General features: G+C 40.0%; 1 protein-coding gene across 1 annotated transcript; it reads left to right on the forward strand.

Moving 5' to 3' along the window:
• The first annotated feature begins 1194 nt into the window (after positions 1 to 1194).
• LOC116555964 (olfactory receptor 8B8) lies at positions 1195 to 2220 on the forward strand. Its single transcript, XM_032284885.1, has one exon. The coding sequence runs from the start codon at positions 1259 to 1261 to the stop codon at positions 2198 to 2200; it is 942 nt and encodes a 313-aa protein (XP_032140776.1). The 5' UTR covers positions 1195 to 1258; the 3' UTR covers positions 2201 to 2220.
• Positions 2221 to 19571: the final 17351 nt, after the last annotated feature.

The raw sequence follows: 19571 nt of genomic DNA on the forward strand, positions 1-19571 counted from the left end.
GTCAGAGCCTTGAAGGCAAGAACTGTGCTTTACATACATCATTATTTTCCACAGGGAGGTATTCAACTTAGTTGTTAAGAACACAAAATCTGGACTAAGATGGACCTAGTTTTAATATGGCCTTTGTAATTTAACATTTGGGGAGTTACTTCACCTCTAAAATGAGGGTGATAAAACCCAGCTCATAGAATTTGGGGTAGAATTAAAATGAAGCATTACATGAATAATGGTATTGGATCTTGGCATGCTGAGGTCAGTGCATAATGTGAAGACAAAAAAAGCGTTGGCTATATATACATTAAGTGCTCAATAAATGGTAAATTATTGTTTTTGCACAATGCTTTGTATATTTCGAAGTAGATGTTAATTGAACAAATATTTTCATGTTTCTAAAAGCTCATTCAAATATTATCAAGGTTATAAGCACAACTTTGTTACTTTTTAATATCTAGGGCTGTGATCCCAAGGGAACTTCTGGTGTTCTACTTCTAATCAGGTCCCAAGATCTCCAAACTCAGAATAAAACTGCTCAGTCTCCTGTCATCAGCTGTCACTGGTAATGGTAAGGATGCTGTCTCCCTTCTGCAAGATAGAGAAAGGCCTGAGGGTGCAGCCTCCATTAGATGCCATGTTCTGTAGCTCACAAAGAGTTCTGAGGCAGCCGGGGCTCCAGTGCTGCCATCAGGATAGGGCGTAGCGGGATGATGCTTAGTTTTTCATCTGTGATAGCTCCGCAGCCAATCTGTCTGAACAAATGAAGATAAGAGCTGGACCAAAAGGTATATCACTGAAGCTCTGGGCTGAAGAGGATGAGTGGCTGAATCTGGATGAGCAGTCTGAACTTTTCCTGAGTCCCCAGTCTCAGACACTAAAGCTCTGGGAAAGACCACCCCACCCTTCTGCTCTGTCTAGGATGACCATGAAGTGGATTCTCCAGGCACAGGTGGGCTGGGTCCAGCCTCTGTGAGGACACTTCCTAGAGATGGGCTTCAGTTTCTGTAAACTTGAGTAGAAATTGGAGTTAGAAGGATCTAACAAAAGGACCAAAGTAAAGACGGAGTCCTTCCCAGCAGCCCTGGGCATGGAGGTGGGGCATGTTCCAGAGGGAGCTGCAGCAAAGCCCTCTCTGCTGAAGTTCAAAACCTCTCTGTGTGCCTCCTATTCTCAAGAAGGAAGGGAGGGTGACTGGGAGGGCAGCAGTGGTCTCTCCTCTCTCTTTCTAAATAACTTTTTCCCTTGTCCCCACAGAATGCCTTAGATGAGAATGGCTGCTGAGAACTCCTCCTCTGTGACAGAGTTTATCCTCGCAGGCTTAACCAACCAGCTGGGATTCCAGATCCCCCTCTTCTTCCTGTTTCTAGGTTTCTACATGGTCACTGTGGTGGGGAACCTGGGCTTGATAACCCTGATACGGCTCAACTCTCACCTGCAGACCCCTATGTACTTCTTCCTCTATAACTTGTCCTTCATAGATTTCTGCTATTCCAGTGTTATCACTCCCAAAATGCTGATGAGTTTTGTCTCAAAGAAGAACAGCATCTCCTACGCTGGGTGTATGACTCAGCTCTTCTTCTTTCTTTTCTTTGTTGTCTCTGAGTCCTTCATCCTGTCAGCGATGGCATATGATCGCTACGTGGCCATATGTAACCCACTGCTGTACAGGGTCACCATGTCTCCCCAGGTGTGTTTGCTCCTTTTGTTGGGTGTCTATGGGATGGGGTTTGCTGGGGCTATGGCCCACACAGCATGTATGATGGCTGTGACCTTCTGTGCCAATAATGTTGTCAACCACTACATGTGTGACATCCTTCCCCTTCTCGAGCACGCTTGCAGCAGCACCTATGTGAACCAGCTGGTAGTGTTTGTTGTTGTGGGCATTGATATTGGCTTGCCCACAGTCACCATCTTCATTTCCTATGCTCTCATTCTCTCCAGCATCCTCCATATTCATTCCACCGGGGGCAGGTCCAAAGCCTTTAGCACCTGCAGCTCCCACATAATTGCAGTTTCTCTGTTCTTTGGGTCGGGGGCATTCATGTATCTCAAGCCCTCTTCTATTTTACCTATGAACCAGGGCAAAGTGTCTTCCCTGTTCTATACCACTGTGGTGCCCATGCTCAACCCATTAATTTATAGCCTGAGGAATAAGGATGTCAAAGTTGCTCTAAAGAAAATCTTGAACAAATATTCATTCTCCTGAGAAAAAGACAATGCTCAGGAAAGAAACATTGTTTCTCTCATAGTGATTTGGACTCCGTTGGTTACCTGGACAAAATATAATTTTTCCTCAAACAAATTCATCATCCCCATTTTGAGGGTTTTTTTTTTTTGAGACGGAGTTTCGCGCTTGTTACCCAGGCTGGAGTGCAATGGCACAATCTCGGCTCATCGCAACCTCCGCCTCCTGGGTTCAAGCAATTCTCCTGCCTCAGCCTCCCAAGTAGCTGGGACTGCAGGCATGTGCCATCATGCCCAGCTAATTTTTGTATTTTTAGTAGAGAGACAGGGTTTCACCATGTTGACCAGGATGGTCTCAATCTCTTGACCTCGTGATCCACCCGCCTCGGCCTCCCAAAGTGCTGGGATTACAGACGTGAGCCACCGCGCCTGGCCCTAAGTGTTCTTTAAGTTACAGATATTCTTAAGAGCTTCGAATGCTCACATAGTAAGTCTTGAAGCTCATTTCACTCAGTTCCTCCCTATTTCTGAGGATAGGCTCAGGCTTATATACCTTCCCTGAGGTCGCTCAGCTCCTCAGCAGTGGAACTGTGACTAAAATTCGGGCTGTTTGTTTCCAGTACTGGCTGCCTTTCATTATAGCTCACTTTCTTCCTCCCTCAGGCTCTGGAAGCTTTCGCTTCAAATGTGAGCTGGACTAGGATGTTAAAATCAGATTCTGTCCTCAGAAATTACATGCAACTTTTCAAAGGCGAATTTTAAATGTCGCATTTTTGCAAGTAGGTAGGAAGTATATAGAATTTTTTGTTGAGATGGCCTTGCCAAATGGCCAGGGAAATTCTTGAAGCATTTTGCAGAAAGTGCAGGGGAAGTGTGCTAGGAGCCAGGGAGCAGTATGCATGGTACCTCTTAAGACAGTGGGGTGGAGCTTCAGGGACTTGGGCTTGAAGGGTACTGCCGATGCTGGGTGGAAGAACTTACAGAAAATGTCAGAGTTATGAAGAACAGAATTTGGAAATTATTTCACATACAATCACATGTAATCATTGCCCTGTTTTCAAAAGTCAAGGTGGGGACTAGGTACAGTGGCTCATGCCCGTAATCCCATCTACTCAGCAGACTGAGGGAGAAGAATCGCTTGAACACAGGAGGTGGAGGTTAGAGCGAGCCAAGATTATGCCACTGCACTCCAGTCTGGGCAACAGAGTGAGACTCCATCTCAAAAAAAAAAAAAAAAAAAAAAAAAATCAAGATGGAAAAGTCTGCAGCCTGGGGTGGTCAGTTAGGATCTGGAGAATATTTCAGAACCACAGAGAACTGCGTGTTACAAGTCAGTAGTCAGGTTAGACCCACACAACCGTCAGTCAGTGGAGGGAATGACCACCGAAAGGTATAATGCTGCATGCAATAGAAACCATGTGGGGTATCTTTTCATGCTTTTGCAGATCAGCTTTCTGCCTCTTAGAGCCTCACTCTGAATCCTGGGAGGTATTCCCTAATCATCCCCTTGCCCTCTGGTTTCAGCTGGGTTAGGCTAACAGGAACACAGCTGAGGAAATCAGAGGGCAGGAAGAGTGTGATATTATGAGATTTATTTCCCTGACTTCCTCCCAGCTGGGCTACAGCGGCAGTAACTGAATGCCCCATTTCTTACTGGATTATAATAACTACTCCCTCCCTCATCTCTTCATGCCAAGGAGTGATAATGTCTCCCTGTTGTTGTCAAACAAGAGAGCTTGTCCATCCATTTGTGGTTTCTCCCAATCACTTTTGCTTAAACCAATGCAAATAGTTTCTCAATTGTGTTTTCCATTACTATATTCGTGTGGATCATGATTTTTGCAGAAATACTGAGTGCTGCATCTTCCAGTAAAGGGTGGAAGAAATGATGTGGCTCAGGTTTGTAATTCCACAGCCTAATGGTACTGTATAAAGGAAGGTAGAGTTGCTTTTCAGTTTTAAAAGATTATTATTCTATTATAAAGACACATGCACACATATGTTCATTGCGGCACCGATTACAATAGCAAAGACCTGGAACCAACCCAAATGTCCATCATCGATAGACTGGATAAAGAAAATGTGGCACATATACACCATGGAATACTATGCAGCCATAAAAAACTATGAGTTCCTGTCCTTCATAGGGACATGGGTGAATCTGGAAACCATCATTCTCTGCAAACTGACACAAGAACAGAAAACCAAACACTGTATGTTGTCACTTATAGGTGAGTGTTGAACAACTAGAACATGTGGACACAGGGAGAGGAGCATCAAACATTGCAGTCAGTGAGGGGGGACTAGGGGAGGGGCAGCGGGGATGGGGAGGGTGGGGAGGGATAATGAGGGGAGAAATACCAGATATAAGTGATGGGGGGATGAAGGCAGCAAACCACCTTGCCTTGTATGTACCTATGCAACAATCCTGCATGATCTGCACTTGTACCCGAACACAAAGTACAATAAAAAATTATAAATAGTAGATTTCCTTGTGAAATAGCATTACATGAAATGCTGTGAAAATGTGTTGACTTATGAGTCTCTCTTTGAAGATTCTCTTCTATTTAGAAAAAGTAAAGTTTGGATGGATGTATAGTGTTGCCCTTTGGGATGATGCAGATTAATAAGGAGGAATTTAAAAGAATGAGAGGGTTGTGTCTTGGACAGCAAGGACTAGATAAACAACACAGAATTTAGCTGACTGAATTCTGGATTGAGAGGGGCAGAGCATCAGAAAGACTCAAAAAGAGCAGAGCCCAGAGAGTTGAAGGGTAGAATCAGATTCTAACCCGAGCTTCTCCTCCACAACTGTGTGACCTTTAAGCATGCCCTGATGTTTCTGAGCATCAATTTCTTGATCTTCAAAAACATTTCTCTCAGAAGTATTAAGAGAATTAAATGCCAGATTCTTGGTAAATTTTTTTCTATCTCTGCCAGATCCTTTTCCTTCTAATATCAGCACTTGCACTAATTTATTAAGTGACCTTGGGAAAACTGCTTTAGTTTTCTAGGCCTATGGTTGCTTATATGAAAACGATCATGTTCTATCAGATTATTTCTACATTCTATTTGCAAGATATGCTTATTTGTATATTGACCAGATAATACATTTGCTATAGGCTGAATACGTGTTTCCCCTCAAATTCAGATTTTGAAATGATGGATACTGAAAGGGGGTGGGGCCTTAGGAGGTGATTAGGTCATGAGGGTGGAGCTCTCATGAATGAGGTTAGTGTCCTTATAAAAGAGGCCTGAGAGAGACTCCCCCATCTCTTCTACCATGAAAGAACAAAACAAGAAGGTTCTGTCTAAGAGGCAGAAAACGGGCTCTCACCAGACATGGAATCTGCCGTTGCCTTGATCTTGGACTTCCCAGCCTCTGGAACCTTGGGAAATAAATTCCTGTTGTTTTTAAGACACCTGGTCTGTGGTTTTGTTATAGTGGGCTGAACAGACTAAGACAATGTTTACAGTATTTAAAATTAGTACCAAAGAATAATCGGTGAAAGGAAGCCTCCTTTTTCTTCAGTTTTCTTGTCCTCCAGTCCTCTTCTTTTCTAGGGTCTATCACAGCTGCCTGTTAGCTATATATTTTTACATAGTCACTGATTGTACAAGTTATGTGTGCCTGCACATACATACACACATTTTTGTTTTTGTTTGCAAAGTCATGAAAACTTGCTTTGAAATATATCTACCATGAAAATTAAATAGAAGAGGAAGGAATTAGGGTTTGTTACTAAGATAAATAAATGAAGAGAAAAGCATAAAAATATATATGAAGTGCTGTGGTTTGGAATAAAGAGGGAGAGAGAAAGTAATGAGGTGAAAACAAGGGAGCTTTAGTTCTGGCTGCAAAATTGTACACCCCAAGTATGAAACAGCCCACAGAAAGAATTTGTTCTGATCTATTGCCTCCAACTCAATTTTCATGATTGCACAAAATTCCATCATATGGATGTATTACATATAATTAACAATTTTCTACTACTGTATATTAAATTATTTCAATTTTTCCAAATTATAAATAATGCTTGTTTAACACACTTATTCAGCAACTCTTTGAGTTTCCCGCATATTTTGGATACATTCCTAGACAGAGACTGAATTGCACAAGATTCTTGAATTTGGTTGCAAAAATCCTTCTTGAAAGTTTATCTCAATGGGCACTCTCATTACCAGAATAAACATATCTGAAAAATCTACCCTTGGTCAGATTCTGTCCTAGTCAGGGCATTGCTCATAGGAACTTGTTACTTTTAGTTTTGGTGGTGGTGGTGTTTATATTAGTCTCCTCCTTTTTATATCTCCCCCCCTCAACTTTATTTCATCAACTGCTTATAGTACCTGGGTTGATAACGAAAACAAGGAGCATTGTTGAAAATGTTTTTGATGGCTGCATAATATTCCATGGTGTCGAGAGATAGCATGGGGAGAAATGCCAGATATAGGTGAAGGGGAGGAAGGCAGCAAATCACACTGCCACGTGTGTACCTATGCAACAATCTTGCATGTTCTTCACATGTACCCCAAAACCTAAAATGCAATAAATAAATAAATAAAAAGAAAACAAAAACAAAAAAAAGAAAAGAAAATGTTTTTTTCCTTCTACTTTTCCTTCCATATAAATTCCCCTTATTTCTTAACTGGCTTTTGCTTGACTTGACCATATTTCTGGTGATCTGTTTAATCAGAGGAATGGCAGATGCCCTGGGGCCTAGGCCTTTGTAGTAATATATAAATATGAGATCTCTTTCTGGAATATCTTCCTCCTTTCTTCCTCTTGGGTTTCAGTGCCACTTCTCTGTGCTTTCACACCACATGGCACATAACCTAGTCAGTGCTAGACCCAGTGTGGGACTGTTACTTGTTTACTTTTCCACATCCACTCCCACCACAAACTAGACTGTGAATGTTGTACAGGCAGGGTCCCCAGTGTCTGTTTTGCTATAACCCTCACATCTAGCACAGTGCCTGGCACATATAGAGTAGGAATTTAGCAAATATTTCTTGGACGCAAGAATAAAATGTCTAGCAGTTTTAGAAGCTGCCTTACTAGAGGGGCTTTCCTGTTCTCCTCCTTTTGGAAAGAAAGGAATAGCAACACATTCCTTTCTTCTACCACATAGATGAACATATGTCCATCACCCTGGTCCCCTGATTATATTCTTCCTGTTCACTCAGGATCCCCAACTTTAGGCTCATGTCACCAGTGGCTGTAGTAGAAACTAGACCCTCCCTTAGTTTTGTAAACCTCCATGCTTTTATATGGTAAAATGTATGGCATAATATAAAATAGGTAACTTAAACTGTAAATCTGTATTCAATTGAACATAGGGCTTTGAAGGGTTTTATAAAATACCAACAATTGAGCACTCATTTTGTACTCTCCATTTAAACTGATATCCCAGAGATAACACATTGAAGAAAAATTTGCATGATGAGAAAATGAATCATTCATGCATGGAGCTCTCATTTTCCCCAGAGTACTTGCCTGAACACTCGCCTTGAAAAGATGAATACACTTAGGAAAAAGCCACCAAGACCATAGCCTGATTCATCTTTGCTGTCTTTGCAGGGCGCAATACTGTTTTCTCAGAACAAATCTTCCTTTTTTTAAAAAAAAAATCTCATAAATGAATACGTTTTATGTCTTCCCAGAATTGCTCCTGGGGACATTTGATTATACAGAGTTTTTTTTGTAACTAAGTTCTTCAGTAATTTTAATGGCAAAGATTGCCACTTTTCCTTTTGCAATTGACAGTACATTATAGGGAGATATTTTGAGACTATGCAAATATTTTCTTCCTTTTCAAACATTCACATATTAGTTTTAGCATCCATTGATGACCAGTTATTGCCTCAATCAGTTATTACTCTAATGACTGAAAAATGGAGATTTTCAAATTCCATCAGTCCTTCTTAATTTGTTAGTTGACATTCTGTTAAGAGCTGTTCTCATCATTTCATTCATTCATTTATGTCATAATGGATTCATGCAGTCTAATTTTATCTAATTGGTTATGATTCATTATTGTCATTGTTAACGCTGATGCTCAATTTGTACCTGATTTGGCCAATGGGAGCCTCTTCACACTGATTTCTGTGTCCTTTTAATACAGCATCATCAGATTTTGAGCACTTTATCAATTTCTGACAAAACAGTACTTTTCAGGTTCATGCTGGGCCTGTTCCCCACCCAGCATTAGTTCTGTTTAGAGATTAATGGCATTTACAACTAAGAGATGAGTGGTAGGTGAGATGAGCTGTATGTAACGAAATATCTGTGAGATATTTAATGGAAGAACATTCATGTTTGTAAAATACCATTTATGTGCTTGTCCCTCTGAATACACCTGTCTATGGGCAAATGATGGACTTGCTCTCTGTGAATGGGCCAATACTCTGTGACCAAAGCCAATGATCCCTAAGTGCCATTTGTGGCCCTTTTCTTGCCACTTTTTACTTGCTCACATGACAGCTTCTTCCGGTTCCTGTTAGTAACTGATGGGACTAAGTGAGAAGAAATCAGCCTGAGATGGAAGAAAAAACAGCCCTGAGACTTTTACCCTCACAATCTGGTTGTAAATGCCATTCCATCTGGCTCCCTTAAAGACATGACCCCTTGCACCATTTGCTTCTTTCATTCTTGTAGTATTTTGCAATATCTTCCTTTCCTGCTTTTTCCCTTTTTAAAAATTTTCCATACTCCCATGATCTGAGAATGAATGGGGACATACAGATAAGAATTTAATATTCAAAGGACATGGTTCTTCAAACCCTAATAATAACATTTTTGAGACTTTATTTTGTCTTGGGAAATTTAGATACAAGTTCTCATTTAATCGCCTATACAAATGCATGAGATAATTGTCCCTGTTTTATAAATGGGCAAACCAACGCTGTAAAAAGTTAACGTACTTTCCTAAGATTGCAATCTTAGTCAGTGGTGGAGTAAAGAATTGAATTTAGACTGCAGGACTCTAGAGTCGCCCACACTTTCAACACTAGCTGCCTTCCAGAAGGCTCAGTCTGGGTGTGCATGTGTGATGCATATATATTTTCACCTTGTACAAAGTCCAAATTCTTGCTGCCTTTGAGCTGAACAAGTCCCTACATTCACTCTCAGTTGAAACAATTTGCCAAAAAATTCGCTAAGATAAAGATGGTAAAGTTTTTTTTTCCTTATTAAATGCGCTGAGCATTAGCTCAGTCATTATTGTTATAGATCAGTAATATAAACATATGTGACACCTACTGATCTACTGTTATATGAATTGTGCAGTAATGTATTAGAAAATGTTTATTGAGGTTATATTTCCAACTTCAGCCAGGTGATAATGCCTGCTAGATAGAGAAGATGCAAACAAATACACTTTGAAGAGAACTTTGGACCTTAAAATACTGAAATTATGCAGTATTTTTTAATTTTTAAAAATTATTTTTCTTATATTTGCAAAAGCCATGTTTTACGATTGCAGGACTATGTGAGATCAAGAATATGTAGCAATAAGCAAAAGCTTTTAAAAAATTCCACAATCCTGGCACCTAAATATTACCACTTTTAGCATTTTGTGGATATTTTTCTGTGTATGTCTGTGTAGTTGTGATGGCAGAGACCAGTTTGCAAAAACTATATATATGTGTGTATACATATGTATATCTATACGCACACATGCGCGCGCGCGCACAAACACACACACACACACACACACACACAAAGAAGTTATCATGTTCAGTTCCCTTTTGCAATTTTCTTTTTTTTTTTAAATTGACTTTTAAATTTTATGTAGAGATGGGGGACTCACTATGTTGCCAAGGCTGGTCTTAAACTCTGGGCCTCAAGTAATCCTCTTGCCTTGTCTCTGAAAGTGTTGGGAATTACAGGCGTTAGCCACTGCACCCAACCTGTAATTTTATTTTCATTGGGTAAAATGTTGTGAACAGCTTTGCGTATGATTAAATGTATATACCAAAATTATGCTTTTTACGTTGTGTTTATAGCTATCAGGTCAGTAGAAAGACAAAATGCTTCTGTTTGACTCACAGAAAGCATAGTCTCCTTCTTTGCAAAAGAACCTTGTAACAGCGACATTTCATCCAATGATCCTAAATTCCTTTTCTAAATTCTAAAAGTAGCTTTCCCTTCTTAGGTGTCAAATTCTGCATATCCCTTGTACCGTTCTAGTTCAGGTTTCTTGTCTCCAGTCCCATCTGTCTTATTTCTGCAAGTCAGAAGGCTAGCCTGGTGATGTCAGCACTCTCCCATCTTGCTCACCATTGACCACAGTCAAGTCCAAATTGTGGTAACAACTGATCTGGGCCCAAGCTGATTCTGGTCTCCTTTATGCTTTGTCCCTCACATTCCCTAGAGCGGGCTTTCTGTCCCAGCAGGTAAATAAGGATGCTGCTGAATGAGAGGAGTGGTTTATAGGACTGATGACAAATTGGGAGAATGAACTTGTGGTTTAGGGTGGCCCAACCTTCTTCCTACAGACCCTTTCCCCCTTTTTTTCTAGTTGGATAGGTATGTTCTCAGGACCCCCATTAATCTCTTACATTTTGGCACCCTTCTCCTTTGTAGTGAAGACAACTCTTGTCTAGCTCAGTGTAGACCTAAATTCACAAGTACAAGGTCCTATTGCACATCCAAGCTGGGTTTTCCCCATTAACTTTATCAGCAATAAAGCTGGCATTTTTTTTTTTTTTCTGTGTGACTGCTGCCTCTATTTTTTTCAATTAATTCTGGACTCAGAGGAAAAAGAGTGTGATTAATTATGTCAACCTAAGATAATCAAAAGAATCAGAATCTAATTTAAGGAGAGCTCATTATAATGGAAAGTGTGAGGGCATGGTTCAGGGAGCAGGCCTACACCAAAGAATGGTGATCTGTGCTTCTGGTGTGGCGCAAAATATGGATCATTTATACAGAAAAAACAGGTACTGAACAGGATTACACTTTCCATGCAAAGGCTAACATAGAGATATAAGATTTGATTGAATACTATTGATTCTACAGTAAGGGAGTTGTTTTACATGTGGTTGTAAAGAGTTAACAGTCACAAGGGTCTCTATCTCCAGCGTCATTTAGTCTAGTTTGAATAAAGAACAGGGAGTTTAGTTACTGTGTATCTCAACACAAAGGTCAGATAGCAGCAGTCATGCAACAGAGAAGAAAAACAGTCATGGTAACATGAGTCAGCTTTCAGGGCTTCACTTTTCCCTTTAGCATAATGAATTTGGAACATTCTATTTTATTTTATTATGACATTTTATTTTCTTTTTACATTTACCATCATTAACCCATTCCACAATTGCCTACCCGTCCTTGCCACACATACAGCTGTTTAATTCTCTGTATCACTTGGCACTCCTGAAATTTGCAGTGTTTTTCCCTTTCTAACCTTTTCCATTTCCTTTTGTGATTCATTTTGCTCGGAATGCTTTCTTGACTTTCTCTGCTGGTAACCTTCTACTTGTTATTCAAGACTAATAGCAATATATTTCTAAAACTATGTCATAAAGCAGAGTGTGAATTTCCATAGTAACAATAACTGAGGATGTTCTGAATATTTAGTATAAAATAACCTGTTAGAAAATCAAAGTTATACTTTCTATAATAGCCTATAATAATTTTTAAGAGCAAAGATATTTCCCAAATTTTGCAAGATGTGCTAAAAGTTATTCCAAGTTATTGACTTTATAAGGGATCTCAAAGCCAATAAAGTGAACATAGAGCATATGAAAAAGCAGAGCACTATCATAACATTGACTAATGTAAACATACACTAGCTGTTATTCATTAATCAAAGTAGTTATTGAGCCATTATCTTCCCTAGATGTTAAGCATAATCTTTTTATTTTATATTATTTTATTTATATATGGCTCACATTCTATTAAAAAAACCTGGCCAGATAATTCATTAAATGCATTTCTGTTTAGCCAGCAAAGAAGCTTATATTCATTCCACTGAGAGGCATAATTTAGCTTATTTAGAAAAAAAGGAATCATTGAAGAATCAAGGGTTTTAAGAACTTTGTTGTAAGAATATGAAGAACAGCAGTCTTTGGAAACTGGGATGCTTGTTTATTTTATTTTCCATACCACATCCAAACATATCCCTGGAAGGGGAAAATCAATAAAAATAGACCAAAACTTTGAGGAGGGGCCTGTTACATGCCTCTGTGAAGATGATTGTGGGGAGCGCACCTGTCTTGATCGTAGATGAAAAAGTTGCCCCACAGCCTCTATGCTTTCCCTGTCTCCACTCCCAACCCACAGACCCCTTAACCACCAGTCTCTATTCTAGTAGCAAGAGATCTTAGCGGCAAGCAGCAGCTCATTATGGTTAACTTTAGCAAAAAGGGAGCTAATTAGCAATAAATGGGGTAGTTCATAGAATCTTAGAACCAGCTAGGGAACTAGTTTTTGGAGTCAGACAGGTGGAATCTCAGCCGAATTATAATCATACAACTATCTGGTTAGGCTGCACTGATTGTTCCTTCCGGCACCACTAGTGCTTGACATTTATTATTAATGAGTAGATTTTTGTTTGTTTTTGATTTTTCAAAAATGAAATAAAAATTGTTCCTATTTTTTTCTGTCACTCGTCCAAAACTCAAGAGTCCTGCCTAGGAACGTCTGAGTGGCTGAGCTCAGGTCTGATGTTCTCCGAGGTGCTTTCACAGAAAGAGGCTGAGTCCTTGCTTCAGCCAAGGCTCACACAGGGGCAGTCCTCAAATTGGAAGGAATTTTAACGCTGGACAGTCACAAAAAAACAGCTATATATTTTTATATCTCTACTTAAATTTAGCTTTAAAACTGAATTTCACTTCTTTAGAGAGGCCTTCTCTGACCTTGAAGACATGGTAGGGGCCCCTTTAAATGATTTCACAGAACTCTATAACCTCTTCCTGGCACACTTACTGTATTTCTAACTATGTGTCAGTAACCATTTCTTCTAGCTTTCTCCATTTAGATTATATGGTTGAAAGTTCAGAGGCTGTGTCTGTTTTGATTGTTGCCTTGTTTTTGGAGCAAAACACAGGGCCTAAATGATTTTAAATGCTTGTGTGTACACACACGCACACACACATGTGTTGGAACTTCTTATTTCTACATATCTTAAATTGTATTTATTTATTTATTTATTTATTTATTTTTTACTTTAGGTTCTGGAGTGCATGTTCAGGTCATGCAGGGTTGTTGCATAGGTGCATACATAACCAGGTGATTTGCTGCCTCTCTTCCCCCTTTATCTATATCCAGCATTTCTCTCCATGTTATCCCTCCCCACCCTCCCCACCCCCTGCTGTTCGTCCCCTATCCCTGCAACTGCCCGAAGTATGTGATGCTCCTCTCCCTGAGTCCACGTGTTCTCATTGTTCAACACTCACCTACGAGTGAGAACATGCGGTGTCTGGTTTTCTCTTCTTGTGTCAGCTTGCAGAGAATGATGGTTTCCAGATTCATCCAAGTCCCTACAAAGGACACAAACTCATCATTTTTTATGGCTGTGTAGTATTCCATGATGTATATGTGCCACATTTTCTTTGTCCAGTCTATCGTTGATGGGCATTTGGGTTGGTTCCAAGTCTTTGCTATTGTACACAGGGCCGCAATGAACATACGTATGCATGTGTCTTTATAATAGATTGTATTTCTAATTCATAGTCTCTCCTACATGGATGTTGACTTTTCTGGACAATTTCTTCAGATCTACCCTCCAGTTTACTTATTTTCTCTTCACTTGTGTCTAATAAGCTATCTAACATATTCATAGAGGTCCTAATTTTAATCATCATATTTTCATATCTAACAATTCTATTTAATTTTTTAAAGTTTGGAGGGTTCTTTCAATTTTGATGGTTGCTTCATCATACTTTCAGTTTGTGTTTTTAATTTTTAAAAACATATTAAATACATTTATTTTGCTTTCTGTCCCTGACAAGCTAGTAATTTTTGCAGGTTTGGCTAGGTATGTAACTTGCATTTTATCATTCCTGATAAGTCTCATTGATGGTGGATTATTTTGTGTTTGTTTAGTAATTTTCATCATAAGGTCATGATCCTTGGATATTTTTCTGGTGAAATTATTTCATATCTGGGATTTAAGTTGTGTTCTCCAGAAAGAACTTTTTGTTATTATTATATTCACAATATGAATTTTTTACCTGAAACACAGAGGTGATTAATAATTGTCAGAGACTATTTTTTCTGCCCTTCTAGAGCCAAGGCCAAGTCAGACACATTTCTTGGCCTGCTCCCTCTGTAGGCTTTTTTTCTACCTATAAGTTAGCCACTGAGAATGTTTTCTTCCCCCCTGGGGAGCCAGTATTATGAGTCAATAATGGTCCTAAACTTCCAACCTGCTTAAAGTTCTAGGCTTTATTTTTTTTTATCTCCTGCATAGCTAACTCATTAAACCCCAGTAATCTGCTAGTTCCCCAAAGGCAAACTCTAGCTCTGGAGTTTGTGCATCCCTCTGAAATTTTACTTTCTTACTTCTTCTTTTTTGCTCTCACAAATTTTTACTTAGTTTTTGGCACCTCAAATGTGAACAAATAGATGCTTTTAATATTTTGTCCAGAATTCTTGGTTTTGTTTTTATCAGGAAAACTCTTTGTGAATATAACTGTGATGGTTAATGCTGTGTGTCAATCTGATTAGATTGAAGGATACAAAGTATTGATCCTGGTGTGGCTGTAAGGGTGTTGCCACAGGAGTTTAACGTTTGAGTTAGTGGTCTAGAAAAGGCAGACCCACCCTTAATCTGGGTGGGCACAATTTAATCAGCTGTCCTTGAGGCTAGAATATACACAGGCAGAAAAACTTAGAAGAGATACTGGCTTAGCCTCCCAGCCTACATCTTTCTCCCGTGATGGATGCTTCCTGCCCTTGATCACTGGATTCCAAGTTCTTCAGTTTTGGAACTCGGACTGATTTGCCTTGCTTCTCAACCTGCAGACACGGTGGGACCTTGTGATTAAGTGAATTAATACGTAATAAGCTCCTCTTTATATATGTATCTATCCCATTAGTTCTGTCCCTCTAGAGAACCCCAACTAATACAAGAGCATTTGCAATATTGCTAGAAATAACTAGCTTTAATAAATATTTGTTGGATGATTAATAAATTGACGTCTACTTTAATGAACAGAAGATTCTCTCTTCCATTGTTAGACCATTGCTGCATACCTAATCAGTCTTTCAGGAAGGGAAAATGCAGTGGGTAAGGAATTACGTGTACTAAAATGCAATGCTTGTTTTCTTCATAAAAGTAAACCTCATAAACAGCATTCAAATATGGAACCAAAAGGAGACTTCCTGGGTAATGTGGGAGAATTGGACCAAGTGATCCAGACCTGTCCTGGTGAGCCCCTGGCTGTTTCCCTTGACTGTTTTTCCCAGTGTCCACTCATTGGCATGTAGGCCCTAAAGGGCTCCTGCCCCTCAATGCTGGGCAAATGACTACACACTTGCTACCTTATAGTGCACAGTAAGTCCACACTCAACATTTTTGATAGGTGCTTGGGAGCCACAACTTTAAGTGAAATAATGTACTGTGTAGTGAGACCAATTTTCCTATAGGGTAAGTGACATAAATAAGGGTTCCTATGGCATATAATTATGCAATTTTATCTTGAGACAAGGCTAGAGGGTTTTAACATGACTTTCCTGAAGGTTAAGGGTGCCAAAAAAGAGACAAATGTGAGGTGGGGGAGGAGGTTTTATGTGTGTGTATATATATACACACATATGTGTATATAAATAAAATGTAGAAGAGAGACTGGCTTAGCCTCCCAGCCTACATGCCAATATATGTATATATACACACATATATATGTGTATATATAAATACACACATATATATGTGTATATATAAATACACACATATATATGTGTGCATATATATGTATATGTGTGTGTGTGTGTGTATATATATATATATATATATATGCTTCCTGCCCTCAATCATTGAACTCCAATGTCTCTCTCTCTGTCTATATATATATGTATATCTGTATCTATCTGTCTAGATATATGTATATGTACATATGGCATGCCTGTTGGAAGCTCCTCCCTTTTATGACTTAACCTTGAAAGTCACATAGCATCACTTCCATCGTACTTTATTGATTGGAGAAATCCCAAGTCCCTGCCCAGAGGCCAAGTTAGGGCATATAGACCTCATCTTTTGATTGGAGGAGTGTCAGTCCTGTTAGATCAAGAGCATGTGGGATGCAAGGTATATGTGTGTGACTGTGTATCTGTGTGTGCATTGGTGTAGCCATGCTTGGGAAATACAATCTGTCACACACATGCATGTTGTATAGTTGTTATAAACAACATATTACATGAGAAAACATCCAGCCTAAGGCCAGGCACTCTGTAGTCGCTCCATAGGCATTAATTCTCTTTTCTTTTGATTTCCTCCTTTTATATTAAAAAATAGTTTTAAAAAAAATTTTAAGTGACATGAGATGGAAAAGAAATATAAATGGTGTTATTTTTCTTGCACATTCTACTATATTGAGTTGTCAGGGCAGTAAATATCCATTTTACAAATGGTGGAATTATAGCCCAAAGCTGTTTAGTAATTTTTGAATTAAGCTAATTTGGTAGGGTGATTTATTTTTTATTCTCCACTTACATTTTAAATAAACTTTTTGTTTAAGTGTAACATAAGGATAGAACTCGATGAATTTTTGCTAACTGCATACATCTGTGTAACCAGCACCCTGTCAGAAGCAGACATTGCCAGCAACCCTAAAGCACCCTTCAAATCCCTTTCCAGTTGCTAGCCCCCGCCTGCCCAGCCAAGAGGAAGTGCTGTGTGACTTCTAACACCATAGATTAGCTTCGCTGTTTTTAAACTGTACGTAAATGAAATCATAAAGTATGCCCTCTTCTGTGCTTGGCTCCTTTCAATTCCTAATGGTTTGTGACGTGTATCTATGTCATTATCTTTTATGACTAGATGGAATTTTATTTTATTGACATCCTATCATTTATTATCCAGTCTACAGCTGGCTGACATCTGGAGTGTTTTCAATTTGCAGCTATTAAGGACAATGCTGCTCTGCACATTCTTGGCAGGTCTCTAGGTAAACATGCATACTTATTTTTATTCAGTATACTTACTCCCAGTGGTGGAACACTGGGTCAAAATTTAGGTATATGTCCAAGTTTGCCAAGTACTCCCAATCAATTTATTATACCCACATATAGTGATATACAACAATGTACTAATATTTGTTCCTTATACCTAGATAATTCCTATCCCTTTATTTTTATTTCTGTTCCCTTTACACTGATTTTAGGCAGGTAACTAGGGGTTGTGCTTCTTTGCTTTAAGATTTTTGGGCTAGATATAAATCAGAAGCCACTTGCAGTTAACACCCTTCTCGCTTTTGAAGACTAGTTCTCCTTAAGACATGGCATTGGTTGTCCAGAAGGGTGGGCTCAGTTAAGGAAGACTTTGAGGGCAAGGAAGGTGAAAGACAGAGACTGTCCAAAAGGGGGTGAAAGTCAGTGGATTTAGGAGATGTTGGGGGCCAAGGATCTGAAAAGCTACTTCTGCTCTTTTTAGCCAGTGATCATATAATTTGTTTCCAAGTCCAGACACCTCTGAGAATGAAAGGGTATGCTACTAATAATTATACAGGGGTAATGAGTGTAAGTCAGGACTGTCCCAGGTGAACTGGGATTATTTTAGGCAGCCTTAGTGAAACTTACAAATGCAGATGCTCACGTCTTTGAATTTTTCTTAAAATATTCATCTAGCAGATCATATGGAGAGCAGCTTTGTCATCTGAATAATGGCAGGATTAAACCCTCACATTCATCTCCCATCATACCTTAAGCCTGCATGCCTAGAGAGTAACCCTGTGTAGGGTGTGTGTGTGAGTGTGTGTGTGTGTGTGTGTGTGTGTGTGCTTTCTTGCCTATGTGTTGTGATATTTTAATCTCTTCATATATAGTAAAGGCCTGTCTGTGGCCCTTATTAGAGTTGCGAGTAGGTGGTGTTTGTGGTGGAGGTGGTGTGGTTTCTGTTTTGAGCAGCACATGGTCCTAGAAGCCTTTTATCTGAGGCACTCTATGTAGATCTGATGTGACCTTTTTTGAGGGGTCCCTCTCTCATAGCTCCCTGTGAGATTGGGAGATGGTGGTTAGTGTTGGGGCCATTCACCCTTAAATTCAAGCTTAGGTTCTCAGAGCTAACGAGAAAGGAAAAAATGAGTCCCCAAACTCAGCACTGAATAACATGAAATCCCTGAAGTGAAGGGAAGTTTGAGTGGAACACCCACTCCCAAGATGCTAGGTAAGCACCATAATCCGGGCTGTAAACAAAGACAGTGCAATTCCTTCCCTACAGAGACAGATCTTGGAAAAATTCCCTGGGGAAACTGTGTCTAATCAGGTCCCTTGTTTAAGCTGCTTGATTGTCAAGCAGCTTAAATTCCTCTGCAACACGACGGCTGGGATTCTGGTCAAAATGAGAATTCCTAGTTTTCTTTCCTGAAGTTGCCGAGACCATATGAGAAAATCCACAAACAGAACCTGTGGTATATTCCTTGAACACCTTGGAGCCTGAGGTGTAAAAGCACTTATTCTCAGCACCCCAAGGGAGTCAAAGAGGTAATATGCAAGGCTGTGTGCTTTCTGCACAAGCACCACTATTTTCTCGTTCTGGCTAATGGAAAAAGAGACCGCGTGAGGTCCAGCACTGAGTGGGGCCCTGGAAAAGGAAGGTGAAGGTCTGAATCCCATCTTTCCTGATGGTCCCTTTGAAACCCACGATCGAGGGCTCCGGGAAGTCTGTGTTCTCAACACTGACCCTGAGATGAGATGGAATGGACGGTCTTTGAGGAGGCGAGTAGGACGTGCAGAGCCAGTAGGGAACACTCTTGGCTGTCTCTCCAGATGGAAATCCATTATCTAGGTGGGAGACAGGGGCAGAGAATAGGAGGCCACCCTGCGGACCTTGAGAGCTCTTGTCTCTCAGAACCTGAGGCAGCGGGCCCAGGCTGTACTCTTGGTTCTCAGGGTGTCTTTCTGAGAGTCCATGAGCAGCCAGTTCAGGTGTGCTGTCTCCGTCCTCCCTCACCTCTCAAGCAGAGACAGAATTCTTGCTGCCCATGCAGCAAGAATGCTTAAATTCTTGATCAAACACTGCTTAAATTCATGATCAGCCCAGTGGAGCTGAGATCCTCTCACAGACACGTGGTCAATACCTCAGGGTGGGGAGGTGTGTAGATGAGGGGGGGACAGAAGAGAGGGCATCTGCACACGGGCTTGTCTGCTAGAGCCTTCTTCCCATAGCCAGGCTTGTGCTTGTCACGACTCTTTGTGTTTTGCCCTGTTTCCCCAGACAACTCGCCAGAAG

The sequence above is a fragment of the Sapajus apella genome, unplaced genomic scaffold (genome assembly GCF_009761245.1).
Source record: "Sapajus apella isolate SASKATOON/1434 unplaced genomic scaffold, GSC_monkey_1.0 scaffold16, whole genome shotgun sequence".
Lineage (NCBI taxonomy): Eukaryota > Metazoa > Chordata > Mammalia > Primates > Cebidae > Sapajus > Sapajus apella.

Bases quoted from the DNA above. Each gene is read 5' to 3' on its own strand.
- LOC116555964 (XM_032284885.1), top strand. From the start codon at position 1,259: ATGAGAATGGCTGCTGAGAACTCCTCCTCTGTGACAGAGTTTATCCTC.